Here is a 23,035-nt window from a genome sequence, read left to right on the forward strand (position 1 = left end):
ATTTGGAACTGGAACTGGAACTTACCAATATACTGTCAAGTTACTAAAGAAATTATTATTATTGAAAAACAACACTTTGCCACAACTACCAAATTTACATTTCCACATGAATGTTATCTATTTCTTGTTTATTCTCATTTAACTGCCTTTAGAAAGATTCAGTCTAGAGATTAAGAGGAAGAATAATAATCAGGAAACTTTGCTCCTGTGACCGATGACAAACAATTTTTCCTTGCTGTTTAAAGGTGCAAAGACATTTATATCCAAATCCAAAAAGCGGAAACTACAATTAGGTCAAGTCTAAAAAAAGATCTTAATACAGTTAACAAAAGTCCCTGAGCCTCACAGTATAAAATGAAGAACAGAAACAGATTTTTAGAAATATTTACTTATTTATAACTAATTCCTGTCCCATATATGTCATAATAGTACCATCAAGAGTATTGGGATAGCAGATGAATATTACAAAAGTTGGAGGAAGGATACAAAACTCCCACCCCCCATAAATAAGGTTTAACATTTCTTCCGTCTGTCACTTTGCAGTTCTAACAAAGTCGATTGTAAAAACTTGTACGGCTAAAGAAATTATTTTCTCTTAGGGTCGACACTTCCAATGTACACAGAGCACAGCAAGAATTCCCAAAGGACAACATACAGTAAGTAAACATAGACTCAAACATGACATGCATTCAGTTATTGCAGAGAAATACCACCAGGACAAAACGGAGCAAAAGGCAGAAAAGTTTAACCCCATTAAATAAACAAGTAACACATGAGGCATCTTATCCTGCCACCCTGTAAATGTTGCCATTTAAAAAGTGTTACCATCTATCACCACCTACCTACCATAAACATGCAACAACTCATTTTACATATAAATTCTTTCACATATTCACATTACATTTACATATTATTATTTTATTTCCTCTGTTAGAAATAGCATTTTTTGTCAAGAAGACAAAACATTTATGCAGGAGGAGGAAAAAGATAAATGTTCTTTATATTTCACCTATCACCAACATTCTTAAAATCTACAAACATCCACATTAAATCTTTCCTATGCCTTATGGAAACACTTGTGCGTAAGGAAATGAAGACATAAAAAGTCATCTCTTTCAGTTGAAGCCCTTTGTATTTGAGTTTATGACATTGAGGTCTCGTACACACTCTTGGTTTGGGAGTAAGAGTAAACGGACGCTTCGCTTGAAGAACACGGAGGGTTTAGAACTTGAAGAGGTCAATAAAGTGCTGCGGAGAAATGGGCATGAGGCAGCTGTCTGGGTTGTTGGCTGAGCATGGATGGCCACAGTCCTGGAAGACAGTAAACAACCACATTGTCAGAAAGGAGGAAGCCCAGGAAACCCAAGGAGCAGCTATGCAGCAACCAGTAGTTACTAAGATCATGGAAGGGCTTCAACACAAACTTAGTGATGGATTTACAAATTCCCGGCTGCAACTGGATCCTGGACATTAGTATACACAGAGAAAAATTTACGTTAAACTAAATGACAGTTTTCTTTCAGACACATGGACTCAACATTCAATTGAATCTATGAACTTTAAGAGTGCAGTTAAAGGCCATTAAAAGTCAACGAAAAAAGCCTCACTGTTTACTAAACACACCTCGAGCAAAAAATGATCACATCAAGTGAAATTGAGAACAGTACAAGACAAAGATTAACACATGGAAATAGATAAGATATGAATCAGACCATCTGGGAAACATGAGACAAACTGGCAACTGACGGAGAACAGAATGGCATGATGGGACGGAAAGTACCTTGAATAACAAAGCGAGGTGGCGATCCTTAAAGAATCAGGGAGAAGGGGAACCAGGAGAAGAGCCAGGAAGGAAGGGCGACAAGCAAGGAGAGGGACGCAAAGAGGGCAGAGGTTAAAAAAGTATAAGGAACCAGTCAAGGAGGACGACAGGATTGTCGCATTCGCAAGGAGTATGGGAACAGATACTGTAGGAACAGCTGCATTTTGTAATCCAAGTACTGTTAGTCTGTGAAGATACACATCTTCCCCAGAAGTTATTAACTTTATATTACGCATGGTTTAAGGTACGATCACATGTGTCATGAAGGGCAGACAAGTCATTTGTTTGCCCTCTGATCGCTACATTGTACATGTACTGTATGGGCTAAACAAGTTCACAGCATCCATTGTACTGAAAACAAGAATTACTATAACCATCAGTGACAATGTATGCATATATGTGTCACTCATAAGTTTCTGTTACATAAACAGAACATGGAGTTTTTTTTACTATATAAAAACAGGATTCAATTTACTATTGAATACCTTTCTCACGGCATGCTAGAGACAGCTATCAGTGTGAGACTTTCCAAGTGATACAGTGTGTACCAAAGAGTGTACCAAACGATAATGGGTGTTTTGTCTCTTTGTACAAGGAAATACAATGTGCTCTGGTACAAACTTGAAACTTGATTTGATAGACCCTCATGTCTGATCTACGTACAGTTTAAGAGATTTCATGTCTGTGAGAAATGTCTCTTTAAACACTGCAGGTTTCATTTACTGTACACACACTCTGCCTCTACTAAGCTACAGTCTACAACACTGAAAGGCCATAACCCTAACCCTTACGCTGAAACAACCAGTTAAACTTGCACTGAACCTATTGAACTTCTTTTAACGTAATGAACAACTTGTAATTTACTTGCAGTCTGATGAACAGTACTGACTAGTCATATGGTGTTTCCTACATGAAATGAATGTGGTTGCAGGTGTGTGTTATCTTGTTGTTTACCTTCCAGAAGAGGATGCTACAGTGTTTGCAGAAGTGCATGGTGTCGCCGTACTGCTCCCTCATTGGATAATGTTTCTTCAGGGTGAAGTACATCAGCTTCCAGTCCACATTTTCACTCTTGGATAGGACCAACTTTCTACAGAACTGAGTGTGGATGGAAGAAAACACACATTAAAAAAAAAAAACCCAAAAAAACATTTAAAACCCAGGGGACAAGAAAGTAATTATAACTGGAGCAAAGTGTAATTAGATATAACTGAGGACCATTTCTCATTAACACCAATCCTGAATGGGTGTTTATATGTGTGCAAGCTAGTGTGTGTGTGTGTGTGTGTGTGTGTGTGTGTGTGTGTGTGTGTGTGTGTGTGAGTGAGTGAGTGAGTGAGAGAGAGAGAGTGAAACAGATCAATGTGAGTAAATATTGGCAATTCTGCCCTCTAGTGGTCAACTGGTAAACTACTTAGCAGCCATCTCTTTGGATGTTTTATGCATATTCCTTTTAAAAAGCATTATGAAAATCACAGATTTAGCTGTAAATACTAACCATCCATGTCTAATTAAACTAAATATGTTGTCCTCTCACCTGTTTGTCTGAGAAGTGAAAGTGGCAGAGTTTCTTCCACAGTATCCTGTTCTCACTGAGGCTGTGCAAAGTAGGCGTGGCCTGCCCCAGGTTAATGATGTCATAAGCATCAGATAACTCGCAGAGGATCTTGTTCTGCATATGTAGCGGCAAGTCGTTGAATGACATGCCACTGCATATTTGCTGGGGAGACAATTAAGATTGACACATTAAAATTCAGAGCTGGACTGTAAAGAAAAACTCAAATATTCCTACATCACAGGAGTGTTTTTTTTCCCACTGAGAATGATGTGTTACAATTCATACACAGCTGAGCATTAAATTACCTGGTCCAAAAGATTAGTTGTCAATTCTTCACATTCCATATTTCATGTTGCTCACCCATTAAATTCAGCTTAGTGGGATCAGCACGTAAAGTGAGCAGTGGTGAGGTAGATGCAAACCTACTTCACTATTCCCTTTTTAAAAATCACATTTACATACAGGCAGCTCAAATTGGACCTGGATGCGTGTTGAGGCCCAGAGCATGCTGAAAAGCAATGTACGTACACACACAAACAAACAAACACCAGTACACCTTCTACCTTGGGGATCTGCAGGTTGTTGAGCTGCTGCTTCCATTTGTGAATGGTCTCCAGTCGGCACATCCAGATGTTTACGTTGCCCACGAGGACACACCTGCCAACATGGATGGTCAGACTGTGCAATGTCGAGCTCAGGTCGTGCAGCAAATCCTTAACAAGTCGCGGGTTGTAGTGGTCGTCGAGAACTAGTAGTGAAATTTTAAAAACAAACACAAGACAATATTTTAGGGTGAAAAAGAAAACATTAGCAGCCAAAATGTAACTTGTAACTATATGTACCCTAAATTAGGTCTAGGATGCATCTACAGGAGTGCTGACAAAAGTGTCCGCCTGTACAATATCTCCGCCTCAGGTCTCCTTACCCTTTCGTACAATCTTCTCCAGTATATTGAAATAGTTTTTCTGTGCAGCTCCACTCAAAGAGGTCAGCTGAGACCTGGCTATTAGCTGGAAAAGCTATGGGAGAAAAACAGAGTAAGACAGTTAGAGGAAAAGAACAAGTCGGTATCAAAAGGATTCTTAATCAACATGTGTGATCATTATTTGCTCACTTTTGCAACATAGTTAAATCTTCTTAAGTCTTGAATGGCACTGGAAAAGTCTAGACGGTTTAGGGCTTCACCAAGCGTGCAGTATCCATGTCGCTGTGTGGTAACATGAAAATACACACACATTTATTTTTATTAAATCATTATTTATTTCAAATACAAATATGTTTCAATCAACAGACAACAAACGCTTCATGTGAAATTTTCTTGTAACAGCTGCAGCACTCACTTCTTTCGTGCTCCCTTTCTGCACATAGATCCATTTATCCGTGAAAACAACTGGACAAGGAAAAAACAAACAAACACATTAGTTAGCAGAGTTCATTTATTAAAGTGTTTCGATGTAAATGTTATTATATTACTTTTTTTCTTTTTTTTTTATTTTTAAAATTTAAATATTATATAATAAAAAATTGTGTTAAATAATATAATATATATAAAAAAATTTTAAAAAAAAAAAAAATAAAAAAATAAAAAAAAAAAAATAAGTAAAAAAAATTATAGCAAAGTTAATTTTTAATATATAAAAGTATTTAAAAATATAAAAAAAATTAAAAAAAAAAAAAAAAATAAAAAAAAATAAAAAATAAAGTAAAAATAAAAAAAAATAAGAATAATCACTGTTTTATAAAATTATATAAAGGGGTAGAAGCAGTGTAAAAGGGAAGGAGAAAAAAAAAGAACAGATCAAGATAAAGTAAAAAAAAAAGTTAAAGGAAGGGGGAGGATAAGAAAAAAAAAAAAAAAAAAAAAAATAAAAAAAAAAAAAGAAAGGGTTAAAAAAAAAATAAAAAAAAAAAAAGAAATAAAAAAAAAAAAAAAAAAAAGAAAAGTTTTAAAAAAAAAAAAATAAAAAGAAAGAGAAACAGAAAAAAAAAAAAAAAAAAAAGAAAAAAAGACGTCTAAAAAAAAATGCAGAAAAAAGGAGAGGGGGAAGGGTGGTGATCGATGGAGGGAGTGTAGGTTAAGGAGAGGAGGGAAAAAACGTCAAATCTGAGGTAATATAATAAAAAAAAAAAAAAATCAAAAAAAAAAAAAAAAAAAAAAAAATAAAAAAAAAAAGAAAAAAAAAAGGTGAAAAAAAGAAAATAAAAAAAAAAACAATAAAAAGAAAGAAAAAAGGAATGTGGAAAGATAAAAAAAAAAAAAAAAAAAAAAAAAAAAAAAAAAAAAAAAAGGAAAAAAAAAAAAAAAAAAAAAAATGTTAACACACCAAACACTCAAAGAAAAAGAGGGGGGGGGAATTGTTGGGGTTGGGGTGTTTTTTTTTTTTTGTTTAAAATTGAAAAAAAAAAAAGAAAAGGGGGATTGGTAAAAAGATGAAGAAAAAAAAAGAAGAAAAAAAAAAAAAAAAAAAGAGGAAAAAGAAAAAGAGTGTGTTTGGTGTTCAGATTTTGAAAGTTTTAATTAAAAAAAAAAAAAAAAAAAAAAAAAATAAAAAAAAAAAAAAAAAAAAAAAAAAAAAAAGAAAAATAAAAAGGTAAGTAAATCAAAAAAAAAAAAAAAAAAGAAAAAAAAAAAAAAAAATAAAAAAAAAACTGAAAACCCACCCCACCCTGCCTTTACTTTGTGTATTAAAGTATTGAGGAAATGAGAAAAAGGAAAAATTTTAATTTATAAAAATAAAAAAAAAAAAAAAAAAGAGATATATAATTTTTAAATGGAAAAAAAGGTGAGAAAAAAAAAAAAAAAAAAAAAATTAGAATGAATTAATTTTTTTTTTTTTTTTTTTTTTATTTTTTTTTAAAAAAAAAAAAAAAAAAAAAATAAAATTTTTTTTTTTATTTAAATAATAAATATTTTTTTTTTTTTTTTAAAAAAAAAAATAAATTTTTATTTTTGTTTTTTAAAAGGTAAAAAATAAAAAAAAGTTAAAAAGGGTGAAAGAGAAATATTTAAAAAAGCAACTTTATAAAAATCGTTATTGGCTCATGTTGCATTTTGTCACTTTGTTGACTCAAAAGCGTACTGCAACAGTTTCAACAAACACTGAACATCATAACCTCCCCAACTATAGAATTTGCCTTCTGGTGGACATCCATTTTTGGAACAACAGCGATATAATAAAGAAGAGAAAGAAAAGAAAATGGATGGAAGGATAGATTAGGATGTGTGGGCAGCAAGGATTGTCTGTTCTGCAGAGAGAGATGTAGGTAAATAACATTAAATAGGTTTGCAATGAAAATGCATTTAGTTTCCTGGCTGCGTTGAGGTTCGGCAAGGTTACAGATACTAAAAAGCTGGTGTGTATGCCAATGTATTCTAATATAAACCTAGTCTCGCATTGTCAGACCTATTTCCACATCATATAAACCATATGTGTGCCCCTATAACGTTACAAATAGATGCATGGGGAGGCTGGGTTCATGGAGCTGCTGCGGATGACAACAGATGAGTTTGATTTCGTGCTGGGGAAGGTCCAACACCTTATAACAAAGCAGGACACAAATTAGACTGGCAATATCCCTGACAGAGCATTTATCTTTGACCCTGCGGTTTTTGGCAACAGGTGAGTCTTCCACAGCCAAATCACAATAACCCTGTAAAGCACAAAAAACAACATTCTTACCTGTGCCTGAACAATGCCACAACAGTCCCCCAAAACATCATGTCTGCCTGCAACAATAAGACGTCTATGTATACCTAAAAGTCATGTATGTCATTTTGCGACTGTGGACCTTAATTAGCTATTATTCATTTTAAATGTTGGTTTCTGCTTATTTTATAATGATTTTATTTATTTCTGATGTAGGTGAATCATTCAAGTCCCTCAGCTTCCAGTACAGAATAGCACTATTTCAAAAAATAGTTATGGAGACCTGTGTCGCTCTGTACCAGGTCATAAAAAAAGACTTTCTGATGGTAATTTCTGGTTACCACTTACTGTAGACACAAAGATAGTATGCTCTGTTAAGCAATATTGCCAAGGTCTCATCTCACAATATATATTTTTTTATGTAATTACATTGTAATCATAATGTAAGAGTTACAGTATTTGTGAATTGCTATTCACAGTACTGCAGAAATCTATTTTTTTTAATCATCTGTCAAATATAAGAATCAGTGTACTAAATGCAGTTTAACTCCTAGCCTTCCTAGTTCTTTTCTTCTATTGCTAGACACCATCAACAGAGGCAGAATGGCGGTCAATAGCCCGGGACTTTGAACTGAAATTGCAGTTTCCACATTGCCGTGGTGCGCTTAACGAAAAACACATCCACATACAACCTGCAGCAAAAAGAGGCAACCTCTACCATAATTACAAGGGTTGTTCTCTGTGGTAATGATGGCTGCTGTGGATGCAAACTATAAGTTGATCTACGCTAGTTTGCGTAACCAAGGTAGGGTCTCAGACGCTGAAGTGTTCGCTTACTCTGACCTGCACAAAGTGATGGACCAGGGCCTGCTGGACTTGCCTCCGCCTGAGCCTTTGCCCAACTCCGACATAATGATGCCATACATGTTTGTGGCCGATGATGCATATCCCCCTAAGGGCTGACCTCATGTAGCCATATCCATTCAGGCAGATGGCCCACAGCTAATGGGTAATAAACTACTACTACTCTAGGGCACAGAGAGTGGCAGAAAATGCATTTGGCATTCTTGCAAACAGGTTGAGAGTTTTCAGATCCATCATATGCTTAGAGCCAAAGAAGGTGGTTAAGATATCTATGGCCTCCCTATGCTTCCATAACTTCCTCTGCAAGCGCAGGTCTGAGGCATATACACCACCAGCCTTTGAAGACTGGGAGAATGCTGATCACAACATACTGTAGCTGATGGAGCCTGAAGGAATCAAGGGATGGGGGCTTTGGAGCCATTGGAGCATAGAAGGGAGTGCAACCCAACTGCTATTGCAAAAATGCAAGGAGACCTTGTGCATGATTGCTTGGTCTCCCCAGAAGATTGCTTCTCTTGGCAGGAGGAACACATATTGTGGGAATGTCACAGTAGTGACACACTAGAAGACTTTCCCTTGGATTTTTAATATTTGCCTTAATTTGCATAATCTTAAGAGTTTCTTGAGAGTCTTGTTTTGTTGCTAGATATGTTTGTTTTTTTAATACTTTTTTTTGTTTTACATTTTGTACAGCATTTGCCTTTTAAGGTTTTTTGTTTTGAAAAGTGCTAAAAAAAATAAAGATTATTACTATTATTGTAAAAATCAGGGATAACGCCGTGTAGTGTGAACTAGGCATAAATACAGCAGAATGGGCTGTACTGGTGGAAGAGATATATTCAGATCCTTTACTTAAGAAAATTTATACAATATAATATTACAAGTAAATCCTGCATTAAGGGTTACAAAACTTAAGTACAAGTATGTGAGTACTGTCAGCAAAACTACTGTACTTTCTTCTTTTTTTTTTATTAACAAACAAAAGTTACAATTTAGTGTTTCTCACTAAATGCATTGTGTGTGTCCTTGGGATCTCAGAAGTGTGGAATGCCAATTTCTATAACAATGCTTCATATTTTGAGACCATCATATAATTTGTAAGTAAATCTTAACCTACAAAGCATCTATTAACTATCAGTCAAATAAATGTTGTGTGGTATAGAGTACAATACGTCTGATTTGCAGTGAAGTAGAAGTATAAACAGCAAATAATGGAAGACCTCAGGTAGAGTACGAGTACCCTATTTAGTTACATTTAACCGCTGATTAACTGCACAACTAATCTTAGGTGATAAATTACCAAGTAAATAACAAGTCTTTAGTCCAATAAATCTAAATGCAAACAAAGCTTTTAATAGGTGATGGCCCCTTCACTCCAATTATGACTTGTGATTCCTTTTATTTCTTCTCTGCTTTTTTTCTTTTTTCTTTTAAAAACGGTCTTTAATTTTCGTACCACAAACTTTTTATGAAGTTGAAATAATGATTATGTGTTGCTGAAACTCACACTGGGATTTGGTGTTATTGTTGTAGAGGTCCTTTTTCCTCTTTGTGGTGGCGAGCTCACACACATCTCCAACAAACAGATTCTCTTTGTTGTCACTGCAGAGCCTGTTTAGACATAGAAGGCATGGGAGGAATTTGTTAATAGCATTGCATGCGAGTGTCACCAGTGCAACTGAAGTACAATGTAAAAAAGCCTGGAGCAAGTCAGTGACTCTTTAATAATGTCCTGTATATCACTCTGTTGCAGTGGCATGATAGATCCAGCACAGGAAGTTTAAGTGCTGCAGTATTTTGGGATTGACAGAGCCAGCACATATGCAGAAAAGTAAATCACCTTGAAGCTGCTTCATTTGGAATAATAAGCAGGCTAAGACAGGTGTACCAGGAATCAGAGTAGTCAAGAGATGTGACATTATAATGATTCACAGTGTCTGTTATGATGGAGGAAACACAGCAGATGGCATATATGTATCACAGTCTGAGAGACAGAATCACAGATGTGACTCAGACAGTATTTTCTCAGAAAACAGGCAAAACAGTTTTGGGATCTCAATCTGAGCTCTGTTATTTCTGGCAGCCATTCTGGGCCTTTTTATTTGATAATGGAGTTAATATAATTTTGAGTTAAGATAAATGCATGGTTTGACAATTGCGAAATACAAACAAAGAAATCATGTACCATGAATGAATAAGGTTAATGTAAAGATGTTGATAAATGATTCATACATTGTTTAATGACTCTGACATTCTAGTCATTTGTCATGTTTTAAATCTACTACACTTTGTCAATTCTATAGATGCAAACACCTGTGTTTGTAGTTTGTGTCTGTATGTTCTTTTTATACTTGAGGCTACAACTATTTAGCCATCAAACTGTAGCTTCTTGTACCTTTTTTTGCTTACTGTGCCTTTGTGCCTTGCAATATAAATGACTTGCATAATTGCAAATTTCATCACCGTCCTAAACAAGACTGAAAGATGCCTAAAATACCCTTGAGAAGATATAAGGCCTGAGGAGAGCAATATGTCTCTTTGCAGAGTACTACTATTATGAAAACTTAGCAATATTTTCCTCTAATGCAAATAAAATATAATTCCATAAAATACAATGAAGCAGTAATTGTTATCTGCATTAAGATCTATTCATCTGTAACTAGACATTATAATACTAATTACCTTTAACAGATCAAAGGACTGGACTGGTGATTGACTCCCCAAGCATTAATCCATTGGCTGAAGTTGAGCACCCAACTGGCAACACTACCAACCAAGAGTCAGCTGATTGTACTGGGAAATAATACCGTCACAATGTGTTATTAGTATTGGGGCTGATATCAAAAGTATCCCCACTACATCACATTATTTCCTATTATCATATATGTGAATGATTAATTAGAAATGTGTGTAAATGTGTGATTTCATTTATTTCAGGCCTATTTGTCTTTATTTGTGGTTGTGGTGCCGGAGCTAAGCGATGAACAAGCAATAGGAGTACCTATGATTGGGCTCAAAAACATTTTAATGGGCATATTTCACTATTTTTTACATTTTAGAGTAAAAAAAACAACCTAAATTTAGAGAATAATTGGCAGATAAATCGATAATGAAGATAATTGTTAGTTGCAGTCATAGAGCTAAACCACCTCTGTCTGCACAGGTGCCCAAACCAACTAGCCTAGCAACAAGGACATGATCCATCAACAGCTTCCCACCTGCAAACACTTTATCTGCAAGATATTTTGAGTTGCCATCCTTGGGCTTAAAAACATTATAATAGGCATATTTCACTATTTTCTGATTATCTATAGAAACACTTGAATGCAACAGGGTATTTATTCTTCTGAAAAATACAAAGGCTATGTTCTGTTTGTGAGCTTTGAGAAGCTGGAGGAAATCTTTACTTCACCAATCACAATCTGGATGATATTACACCAAAACTAATTTACTTTTCCCTCCAGAATAAGTGAAGGCAGGGCTTTGCTTCTCTGACTGTGAAGTCAACAGGTTGAATGGGCACTACAGTAATCTCTCGTCTCTATCCATTTATCCAGTTGCTACGGCATACACACAAACAAACATGCAAGACCAGTAATCTGTCACAGTGAGTTACAAGTGAGGAATGCAATAGCTTGACCTTTTAACACAGGTTGCATGCAGAGCACCGGCCTCCACAGAGCCAATAAAAGACATCAGAGAGCAGCAGGAATGTTGCGAAGGGTTTGTGGATATTTAAAATGTATCCTGAAATACATAAGCTAAAGGGATGAGGGTTATGTAGGAAGTCAACATAAACCAGGAAGAAAACAAATAGTATAGTAGAGTATGTGGAAGACATTTAGCTCTTACACTTCTCTTACTCACTGTTAGATAGATGCATTCAAGTTTCATTTATGACATGCTTTGACAAATGCAAGTTGACTTAACAATCAAGGCAATTCATACAGTGTCAGACAAATGATTTCTTACAGAAATTGACAGTAAAGTGAGGGTCAAATACTTAGCTGACACTCAACTGTCCAGTACCTATCTGGCACTTGAGTATTTGCATATAATAGGTGATAGAAGTTTGTTGATGTGAAAATAATATAAATACATAAACTACTTTTGTAATACAGTATGTCAAGCAAGTGTCCACCATAATGCTTTTCTTTCTTTCTGGCCCTACATGTGTTGGTCTGCAAAGTGTACCTCTGACTGTTGCATGAAGTCACTGGCCTTTCTGAGTGAAGCTGCATTTGGAGAGCGGCCAATTTGAACAGATGACATCATTAGTTATTGTCTGATGTTGTGTCCTGTGCCTTTTTGTGAAAAGACTGCTGAGCAAGACTGCTGACCAGCTAATGTGACACTGTGAGGTACTGTTAGTTGATCAATAGAAGAGGCGACACTGTGACTTGAGGGAGATATCACCAACTGGTGCTGAGCTTCCATCCTTCACCCCATTAGCACCAGCAGGACATCAGCGTCCTGCTAACTGTTTAAGTGAGGCGTGCTATTCAAATTGTTAGTGTATCTTTCTATCCCTGCTGAACACTGCAACAACAAACTTGTGAGTTTACACAGTTCAATTTGTATTATAGCCGGTAATAAGTATTTCTTTTATGTACATTTTTACTTAATTGTTTTTGATGAAACAAGGCACATCTTTACATCTGTGATGCGACTTTACTAAACTGTCTTTGCACTTGTTTTATGTCTTTTTAAAAATGTATTTGTTCTTATGAATGGTAATACCCAATTTCCTCCCACTGTATACTGGAGAAAATAAAAATATTCTAACTTGTACCGTGTAGTCAGAAAATCAATTGCTCTGGTTCTTAAAAGCAAAATGAGCTATCATGTTTGATTGTTACCCCTGCAGCTAAGTTAGGCCCTGGCCCAATCTCCTAAACAGGGGGAAGAGGCTGACGCCATGTACAGTATGAACAAACTAATGACAGAAATAGTAAGCCTCACAGGACCACACAACCCCTCAACACATATACTATATAAAGAAGGAGCAGACAAATATAGTAAAAAGGATAAATAAGTAGTGTAGATGTAGCCTAAGATTGGGACCCTCCTTTTTTCTCTCCTTTTATGTGACGACACATTGTGAACTGGCATGCGTCAAAACAAAACATGTTTCCTGCAGATAACAAGGCAAGCTCTCCTGCTTGGAGGCAACCCAGACTGCCCACAGGGCCACATGTAATACAGACCAGAAGGCCTGAAATAGGATAACTTGTTTTAGTTCAGCTGCTTTCAACAAACAGTGGTTGTTAAGTCTTTAAACCCACTAAACGCCTCTGAGAGGGACAGTATTTTAAAAGTGCACAGCAGGCATTTGACCGTAGTTGTTTTTTGGGTGCTCCCGTCAGAAGAACTGGCATGTATGTATGGTAACATTCATCACACAACTCCAAGCAGCAACCCCTGTTCCAGGATTTACATGTTGCACCAGTTCCAAACATTCAAAAGTAACTCCAGGAGACAGATCCTGAACAAGAAGTTCAATATTGACTTTCTGTGCTGGTCTGGCACTATGTAGGATTTCAGGGAATCTAAAAAACATGCCTTACACCAACATGTTTTTACTGTAGTTTTATATAAAGGCTTACTCCATTTTGCCCTGACAATCATAGTTTGTGAGGTAGTACACTCTCCTGTCTCTGGGGTGATGGAAAAACACAGCTGAGCATTGTGTTCATTAAAGATATTAAGTCATTTAAGAAGTCAGACATCAGGTATAATCCTGTTTCCTGAGTCTTTACCACAACTAAAACCTAACTTGATGAAAACATGAACAATTACCCAATACTACGGAATCTTTAGTTTTCAATAATGACACAGGCCTTTGCAGGTTAAGTAAGTGTCACTATGTTACAACAGGTTATATACAACAACCAGGTTGCAGGACTTCTTTCGAATATGTGCCCATAAACAACAAGAATGTGTGTGTATTGCTTGGAGGGGAGAGTTTGCAGAATAAACTCAGTTCACACACACAAAAACACCTGACCTTAATGGTTCAGATTCTGATCCACAATAAGGTAAAAAAACAAAACAAAGAGCTATCTTATAAGTCAACTCAAAAACATCTTCCTCTATTGGGCTGAGAACCTCCACCTCAATTATTTTGAATATTTATCTTTTCTTTAACATGATAAACTAAGAGGTTTGTAAGTATCATGTAAAATTTGCCTCTTGAGTAAACCCAACCCTATACTCAACTCTGTCTGTTGCCATGACACCCCTTTGGCAATAACAGGCTGCAATTGTGGGATGCAAATCACCTCATCAAAGACTCTCTGGTTTAGCCCTGATAAGAGTTGCTGGCGCAATTATTTTTTTCTTTCTGGGTCTGAGTACAGCAGCTGTGGTCAGTGCCCATTTTCCTCTGTTATTATCTACTGACTCCCTGACGTTATTCCTTTTCCCTCTAATCTATTAAGCATTTCTACAAAAAAGTAAATTTAGTTTGCAGCCAGGCATTAAAAACATACTGTAGCTCACATAAATACATCAACCACAGCAAACATCAACAATCCATGGTCAAAACAGATCCTTTTCAGTCATCGCTAAAACCCAGTCTTGGTAGTTTAGAGGTCTAAGACAAAGACTATGCAACCACAAGATACAGCCTCTGTTGCATGTCTAACCCCATCTCTTTCCCTTTATATTCTGTAAGCTTTTCTACTATCCTCTGTTTAAGAAGCAGAAAATGCTCTCTCTGAAATACTTTTGAGGTATTTTGTGGTGGTTAGAAGTCTGACAACCAAGTCAACACTCAAAGTGAGCCTTGGCAGCTGAAACCAATCATTTTAGAGTTCAATTTTAAACAAGAGTTGCAGGGCTAATAATATCTAATCTACTCTTGGCTAGATTCTGAGCAAACCAGTTCTGATGGACTTGGGAAAAAATACCCATATACACTGTAATTTTGAGTTGCTAAAGTACAATACAAAATATCTACTTTGATTACATTTGATTAAATACATGCTGGGCTCTGAATATAATGCAGTTCTTATTTAATACAGTAGTCCTTTATGCCATTTATTATTATAAGCCAAAGGTGAAGGCAGACTATGTAAAGAAGAGGGCTGGAGAATATGGTTGAAATCAATATCATTATGTTTTTAAGATATATCACGTATTCAAACCTGTAATAAAGTTGGTGTCCAATGCAATGAACTGTGATACTGTTAATTAAATCAGACAAAACTCAAATGTGAAATGAAAAACTCCACAAATTAATTTTTTTTTCTTTACATCACACATTTTAATTATATAATCAAGATATGATACTAGTAAAAGTCAATACATGTTTATATCCACGTCATCCAGTCCTAGCATATACTACTGCATGCTTGTAGAAATTAATCTAAACACAGCAAACTACTGACGACTATATGGACAATATAGTTTTATTCTTAAATGCATGTGGCAACTGTGTACTGGGTTTCTAATATATTTAAAAAATTTGTATGCAGTCAGTTAAGTCCAATCTAACCTGATAACACACTGACTCATTAACCATATAAAGTTTGACACTGGAATAACAATGCCATTAAAGGCAGATATGGATGACAAAGGTGAACAAGATATTACTTACTCTTTCAAGTGTATCTCTCTGTTGCTATCTTCCAACTCGTGTCCATAGAAGATAATCCTCTTCCATCCATGCTCTGTCTTTGTCCAGCTCCATCCTGGCGACCTCCAGTCCTTGCCCAAGAAAGGCATTTTAGCTGGGAGGGGGGACTGTGAGCAGAGAACAAGATGCAGGATTTGTCTTTGTGCTCTGGGCTCTTTGGAGGAAAATAAAGGCCATAATGAGCAGATGAATACCTAATTGAAAATGAAGTAACTACTTAATAATTATTGTTGGGTTTAGGGCTGGGCAATATATCGATAATATATCGATATTATATCGATATCGTGATATAAGACTAGATACTGTCTTATATTTTGAATAGTGTAAAATGGTTACGTGTTATTTTTAAGGCTGCATTATAGTAAAGTGATGTCATTTTCTGAACATACCAGACTGTTCTAGATGTTCTATTATTTTCCTTTAACCACATAGTCATTATAGCCACATTATTGATGATTATTTATCCAAAATCTAATTGTGGAAATATTTTGTGAAAACACCAATTGTCAACCCTACAATATTGTTGCAATATCGACACCGAGGTATTTGGTCAAGAATACCGTGATATCTGATTTTCTCCATATCGCCCAGACCTAGTCCTCTCATGGGTTAAAAAAATTATTTTCTAAAAACTTTATTGAAGTTGCTCAAATTCATTTCCCCCTCTTTAAATTCAAATCAAGGAATAAAGTCAAAATTAAACACAAAATTCAAGGTGAAAGATTCAAACTTGAGTTTCGAAATTGCACCAGTTAAAATGGCCTTTTGGGCATTCAAAGAGAAGAACTTAAAACACATACATTCAGATTTTCAAAATATTAAAAAAAAAACTGTAATATTAAAATTTCAACAATAAATGTTATCATGGCCTATTTTTAATGCCATAGATTTAGTCTGCAGTCTACAACTAGCTACATGTTCATATCAGGTTACTGTCTGACAACAACTGCCAATAAACAAGAGGGCCATTAGCTAGATTTACGTTTATTCAAGCATATAATCGCTATATTACGGGTAGGATGCAAAATGACCTACTAAGCCATATTGCTTTGATAACACTCCTGACATCGACTATGACGCATTTAACTTTAGCATTTGTAAAAAAAAAATTAAAAAAATAACAGCATTAGCAAACGCTGTTCAAATCGTTTCAACGCTTAACGGTAAAACAAAATTAGATATTCAAGCTGTCAGTTGGTTCAACGCATATAATCGCCACAGGAAGAAAATAAAGAATCTCAACTGCACTATAACAGAGTTGGACATTTCTACAAAACGGATAAACAAACCTTAAGTGACTCCTTTGTTGTGTATCGTCTGTCAGTGCTTCTGCTTCTTCTTCTCTGCTCTGCTGCTTGCTGGAAATATTGACGGAAGTAAACACAGTGCGGACAGTAGAATTCGTCCACGCCCCCTGATGCTCTCTGATTGGACGAAACGTCAGTATTTAGCTTGTTGCTACCCAGAGTCGCGTCGCTGATTTGCTTGCAAAGGCTGTCAATCAATTATTTCGCTTTATCCATTACGTTTTGTTGAGGCTTTCTTCCACACGTGACAGAGGACTGCGCACATGTACTTATGTTTTGATTTTGAGATGGGGGATGGGAACAGGACCACTGGGCGGTTGTGTGTAAGTACTGATAATGTGGTTATTAAGGAACACTTTTTTAAACAGATATAAACTTAGAGTTTTAATATAAATACATTTTTTTGTTTAACCACAAGCAGTGTGAACTTTATTATGAGAATTAGGGATACCATATTTAGTTTAATTGACCATATTATTTTTAAACCACAGTCAAGTCTCAAGTCATTTCAGAGTAAGTATTTATTTATATGTGCCTTTAGAGCAAGTTCAAGTCAAGTTGGGAAGTCTTTATGCGCAAAATTCCAAAGTCATGTTGCAGGTATTCCAGGTATCTGAATGCTAAAATGACACAATGAACTGCAAATTGTTATTTCAAAGCTGTGTTAATATTGTGTTTTACATAGCTGAGACCTCTCAATACTTGGGCCTAATAATTAAAGTCTGAGCTTGACACTTGAAGGCTGTTGACACTGGGCGGTTGTGTGTAAGTACTGATAATGTGGTTATTAAGGAACACTTTTTTAAACAGATATAAACTTAGAGTTTTAATATAAATACATTTTTTTGTTTAACCACAAGCAGTGTGAACTTTATTATGAGAATTAGGGATACCATATTTAGTTTAATTGACCATATTATTTTTAAACCACAGTCAAGTCTCAAGTCATTTCAGAGTAAGTATTTATTTATATGTCCTTTAGAGCAAGTTCAAGTCAAGTCGCAAGTCTTTATGCGCAAATTCCAAAGTCATGTTGCAGGTATTCCAGGTATCTGAATGCTAAAATGACACAATGAACTGCAAATTGTTATTTCAAAGCTGTGTTAATATTGTGTTTTACATAGCTGAGACCTCTCAATACTTGGGCCTAATAATTAAAGTCTGAGCTTGACACTTGAAGGCTGTTTTCACATCCATCTGTTTAAGGTGGAAAGTTGACACAAGAGGGACAGGGTCTTATTAGCTGCTGCCATTAGATGTTACGCTTTGTTGGCAAAATACTACTAGATATCAAGCATCCATCCAGACTGGTTTATGTGTGGTTATTGTTCCTTTGTTATGGGATTGCTGTGCTGTCAAAGCTTTGACTGGCCAGCCATAATAGAGTTGCTGTGATTTTAACACAAATTAGTCTGTGTTGTTGTTAGATACTGCCCCCTTTAGGCCACATACAGTAGGCCTACATTTGAAACATGTAACCAATACAAGCAGTATGCTATATGTATTCCCACTATTATTGATTCATTCCCGAACAGGCGTACCGGGCACAGACACAGGCCCAGGCCCAGGAGCCTAAAGTGCCACACCACAAAGAAACATAAAACAACTACAAAGAGATGTTAAGCAACTGCAAAGAGACACAAACTAACTACAAAATGGGCAAAACCACCACATAGAGACACAACACCACAGAGAGATGTGTAACAACTACAAAGACATGCAAAACAACAAAAAACAGGCAAAAGCATCACAAAGTCTGTGTCTTGCTCCTAAAATGGTGGGACCTTTTGTATAGCGACCCATTGCCTCATAATCCGGCCATGCCCACCATGGGCCTTATTGATATATACTATTCATAAAAAATAATTGTATTATATCTATACAGTCAATCCTATACACATACATTTAAGCAACAGTTTTGTGAGAAAAATTGCAACTTTATTCACTGTAGCAATCTTTTGCAGTACTTCCGTATAAAACAGTACACAGGCAGCAGTTAAACAAGTTTTAAGTGGTGGATTAGTAATACTAAAACTTTTACATCATACAAATTCCAATAAAAGAAGAAATTTACAAGCCTTTAGCAATGCAAGTAGTCTACATTTTCAGTCAATACATTTCTGTAGGTTGAACCACATTAAGTGTCCCTTTTCTAACTAAATTATCAACTGCATTTTAAGAAGTAGCTGGCAGTAAACAAGAGGAGCGGGCATGACATGACTTGTCTTGATGTGAAACAGTCAGCCAGGCCTCTGGAGAAGTGAAAGGCGTGTCAACAACATGGGTGCAACATGGGTGCAGCTGAGTAATGAGTATCTATTAGCATATACTGCACATAAATATTGTTTGTTTCTGAGTGGGAAATTTCACTTCAATAGTCTGTCCGTTGATTTTTTCCCACTAATGTTACAGCCTCTGATCAGCATAGAAAGTTGGCTAAAAGACAGAAAGAGAGAGAAAGTGGTCAAGAGATAAAGCAGACAGAGATTGGGAGGAAAGCTGAGTTACAGTTACATCGGGTCACTGGATTTAAGCCTATCAGATTATTAGGTACATTCCTCTCACACAGAACTCTGCGAGTAACTGATTCTTTGGCTGGAATATAACCACAACCTACAAGCCTAAATTTAACAATGCAGTTTTATTACTGTTAACAAGAAATTCTTGACCACAATTATACATGAAAGGAGCAGATCTCTCTAACTGGTTTGTGTGTGTGTGTGTGTGTGTGTGTGTGTGTGTGTGTGTGTGTGTGTGTGTGTGTGTGTGTGTGTGTGTGTGTGTGTGTGTGTGTGTGTGTGTGTGTGTGTGTGTGTGTGTGATGGAATGTACACCTTTCACCTGGAAAGGAATGCCGCGTATACACTTATTGGATTGTGATCTTAAGAAGCAGGTTACATAAATTATGATTTAAGGGCACTTTAATGCTAAAGACCCTGGGGCCTCATTACATAAAAATATCCTAACTGCTTCTCCCATATTAACATAAGTTTCAAAGACAGAAGCAATTCCTAAACTCATGGCACTCTGTGTCCTATCCTATCTCAGACATCCCAATGTTATCTTAACTGAAGAAATCCTAATTAATACAAACTATAAATTCCATTCTTTAGTCGGCACTCATCCGTTGATGCCTGTTTTAAATCAAATGAAACTTCATTGTCATTCCAATTTTCTAGTCTGTATTTACTTATTTATCTTATCTAGTGAAATATGTTTCTATTAAATTGTTTTCAAGCAATCAAATTCAAAATGAATTGTCTTGGCAGTCGATATAATACCTTTAATACATGGTCCAGGAAATTTAAAACGTCTTCATACAGTTTGTGTTGCCTTTCAATCATTATATTTCGGTGTTCATGGCGTTCCCCATCTTCATTGCAATTGCCATACATACCTAACAACAGTGCAGCTGCCATTTTTGACAGTTACTCTGAATTTAGGAATAGGTCTATGCCAAACTAGTCTCGCATTGCCAGACCCACAGCGCTGCGGAGGAAGGTCTGGCCCTTCCACACAACATTTCTGGATAAGAGAAAAAATGGTCAGGGGTTGTTTGCATTGCTTTAAACCAATCACAATCGTCTGCTCTGGACGCAGCGAGCGTGGCTTTTCAAAATGATCTCAGGAAGTGGACTAATGCCATCCTTACTTAGAATTCCTAACTTGAGAAATCCCTAGAATGGTTCTGTAACAACTACATTCCTATCCTAATAAGATGGGATTTTTTCCTAAATGCAGTAGTAAATGTCATCCTAAACTGAGATAAGATAGGATTTCAGATTGTAGTGAGGAATATAATTTTTGATAATGAGTATTGGACCCCCTGAAATGTTTCATATGCCATCACATCAGCTCTAAGCCTTTAAGGCTGGTGCCACTTTCTAAAACTTTTTATGAATGTTTCATAACCAATAGCTATAATTTACTTATGTTTTATAGCTTAGTTACAAGCCATTAAAAAGAAACATTTCTGTGTTAAGGTGAATGACGGCATTGTACCTTGCAGCAGAGCTGGACAAAATCCATTTATTAAACAAATAATTAAGTATTTATTAATGGAATAATGACATTTTAGACTGCATTATCAAATAGAGGGGAAAAACACCAGTCTAAGAATTTGTTTAACAACCTGGCAAACCAAAATGTGTTCTTATGTAGCCTACTCTTCCAGATTTCCTGTATTAAAGTGGGCACATATGCACATATTAGACCTTAAAATACAAGTTTAAGATGAAAATTTGAGGACAGCTTTTGTATTTCTGTGTGTGTGATGTGGGGCTTTCTGTGCAATTTATGTGGCCCCAATGTGGCAGAGCTAGCTTTATGCAAGTTTTAACAGAGCAAACACGCTAAATCTTTTTTTCTGTGAAGTGTCTGCTGTAATTGGCACACAATGACACAATGACAGCACTGAGACCAAAAGTCAGTCCACAAACAAAAGCTAGGAGTTAGTGTCATCTATACAACAGTCTTACTTAAGCATATGGCCTCTGTCTTAATCTCAATCAAGGTCTCGTAACTTTTTTCCGGTCTCTATAGCATTTCTGCAGCTGTATAGCCATTTGATAATCCTTGCATTGCGCTCAATAACTGATGTCTCTTGACGTATCTTTTCATGTAGCTTGTCTTCCATTAGTCCATCGCTGTCACCACTGTTCCTGGAGAAGCCGTCGTCTGATGTAGAGATGCTGACACTCCGGATGTTTATTGCAATTTCATCTGAGTGCGCCGAGAAGTTGTCCTTCCCAAAAGATTCAATAACCTCACCGCCCAGCCCACAGTACTTGAAAAAAGCATCAAAGTCTGCAAAGTTCTTGGAGTACCTGGAGCTGATGTCGGAGTGAGAACGACTAACTCCTTTGCCAGACCTGCTTTCAAACTCAGGAACCGTTAGGAGCCCAGCAGATTTCTTCACAACACCCACTGTCACCTTAGATCCAGGATCACTGTATTCTGTTCTGTGTTGCCCTGTTACTCCATTCCTCCTCCTCTCTGATTGTGAGCTGCATTCCTTTGCTGTTCCCTCAGGTGTGGTGATTTTTTCCTTGTTGCACTCAGCTTCACACTCCTTATCTGTTGCCTCAGGTAATAAAACATTTTTATGCAAAGAGCTGAGCAACTTGCGTGTTATAGGATGTTTCCGGTCATTTTCTGATCCTCTCAGTAACTCACATTTCTGTCTGTAAAGCAGAAGCGAGTCTCGTCGGTTTTTGGAGCTGGACCGACGTACCTGCCCTGGTAAGTTGTTGATTTGTGCACCACATGTAGCCTCTCTTGAGTTACTCCCTATGACAAGATTCCCACAATGGTTCGAGCTCCGGTTAGAAGACCCAGTGCTACTCACCGAGGCTGATCCAAGGCCGATCACTGTCTCCTGAGTTGAGTTGACCACCTGTTGGCTTTTGACATATTTCGGTTTGCTTGCAGCGAGCCTCTCCACAGCACTCATGCGTCCTTTTGTCTCACTCTCCAGTTCCATTTGTTTTCGAAGGTATTCAGGACCCTTCTCCAGGATCTTTGTGGTATCACTGGTTGCCTCCATTGTGGTTAACATTCAAATCAGTTATTTCCAAAGAGTGGGTAATCCTTTAGCATACGGTCTCTCCAGTGTTAGATGTAAGAGATTCCATTCATGCCCGTTCTTTGCCTGAGCATGTCTTACAACAGGAGATTTTACCTTGTCTGTTCAAACACACATCGTATTACCCCACCCACCCTTTGCAAGGCTCGTTTAAACCAAACACCAACCTGTTCAAAGTACACCTGATACCATCACAGGTGAGAACAGTGAAAACTGACACTGCTGCAGTTTTGTTTTTCTCTTTTCTTAGAGGAAATGTGGGCCTTTATCCTTGTTGCTCAATAGAGGACAATATATTACATGATCTCCTAGAATACTGGTTTCTGTCAAAGTACTCTCTGCTACCTTTTTTGACTCATTCACCAGAGAAACTGACTCATCCAATAGGCTTGCCACTCATTACAGTGCAAATGTTGTGCAATAAATGTTTGCACTGATATTTTTATTGTTAAGGCAGGCAGATTGTAGTCATCTAACTAAAATGAAAGGAGTCTGTCTGTACATCTGAGCACCCAAGGAAGTGATGTCTTGAGATCTACGGGACATATTTATTAGTAGTGCAATATGTTGCCTACACACTGTGTAGTGTATTGAGAGGAGACCTCTATTAACTG

General features: G+C 36.5%; 2 protein-coding genes across 4 annotated transcripts; both read right to left on the reverse strand.

Moving 5' to 3' along the window:
- Positions 1-111: 111 nt before the first annotated feature.
- Positions 112-16,930, reverse strand: fbxo25 (F-box protein 25). 3 transcript variants are annotated; one of them, XM_039781952.1, is made up of 11 exons: positions 16,820-16,930; positions 15,492-15,637; positions 9,399-9,502; positions 4,721-4,770; positions 4,495-4,587; positions 4,306-4,399; positions 3,944-4,128; positions 3,360-3,542; positions 2,777-2,920; positions 1,781-1,807; positions 112-1,311 (listed from the first exon to the last, which is right to left on the reverse strand). In XM_039781952.1, exons 2-11 carry the CDS (start codon positions 15,617-15,619, stop codon positions 1,222-1,224), a joined length of 1,098 nt encoding a protein of 365 aa, XP_039637886.1. In that variant the 5' UTR covers positions 15,620-15,637; positions 16,820-16,930; the 3' UTR covers positions 112-1,221. The 3 variants fall into 3 exon arrangements, with proteins under 3 accessions (XP_039637886.1, XP_039637885.1, XP_039637887.1); XM_039781951.1 differs by having other exon boundaries at positions 15,492-15,684; XM_039781953.1 differs by lacking the exon at positions 1,781-1,807 and having other exon boundaries at positions 15,492-15,684.
- Positions 16,931-18,753: 1,823 nt separating this feature from the next.
- fam110c (family with sequence similarity 110 member C) lies at positions 18,754-22,552 on the reverse strand. Its single transcript, XM_039780989.1, has one exon. It carries the CDS (start codon positions 22,392-22,394, stop codon positions 21,342-21,344), a length of 1,053 nt encoding a protein of 350 aa, XP_039636923.1. The 5' UTR covers positions 22,395-22,552; the 3' UTR covers positions 18,754-21,341.
- Positions 22,553-23,035: the final 483 nt, after the last annotated feature.

Source organism: Perca fluviatilis, chromosome 18, assembly GCF_010015445.1.
Source record: "Perca fluviatilis chromosome 18, GENO_Pfluv_1.0, whole genome shotgun sequence".
Lineage (NCBI taxonomy): Eukaryota > Metazoa > Chordata > Actinopteri > Perciformes > Percidae > Perca > Perca fluviatilis.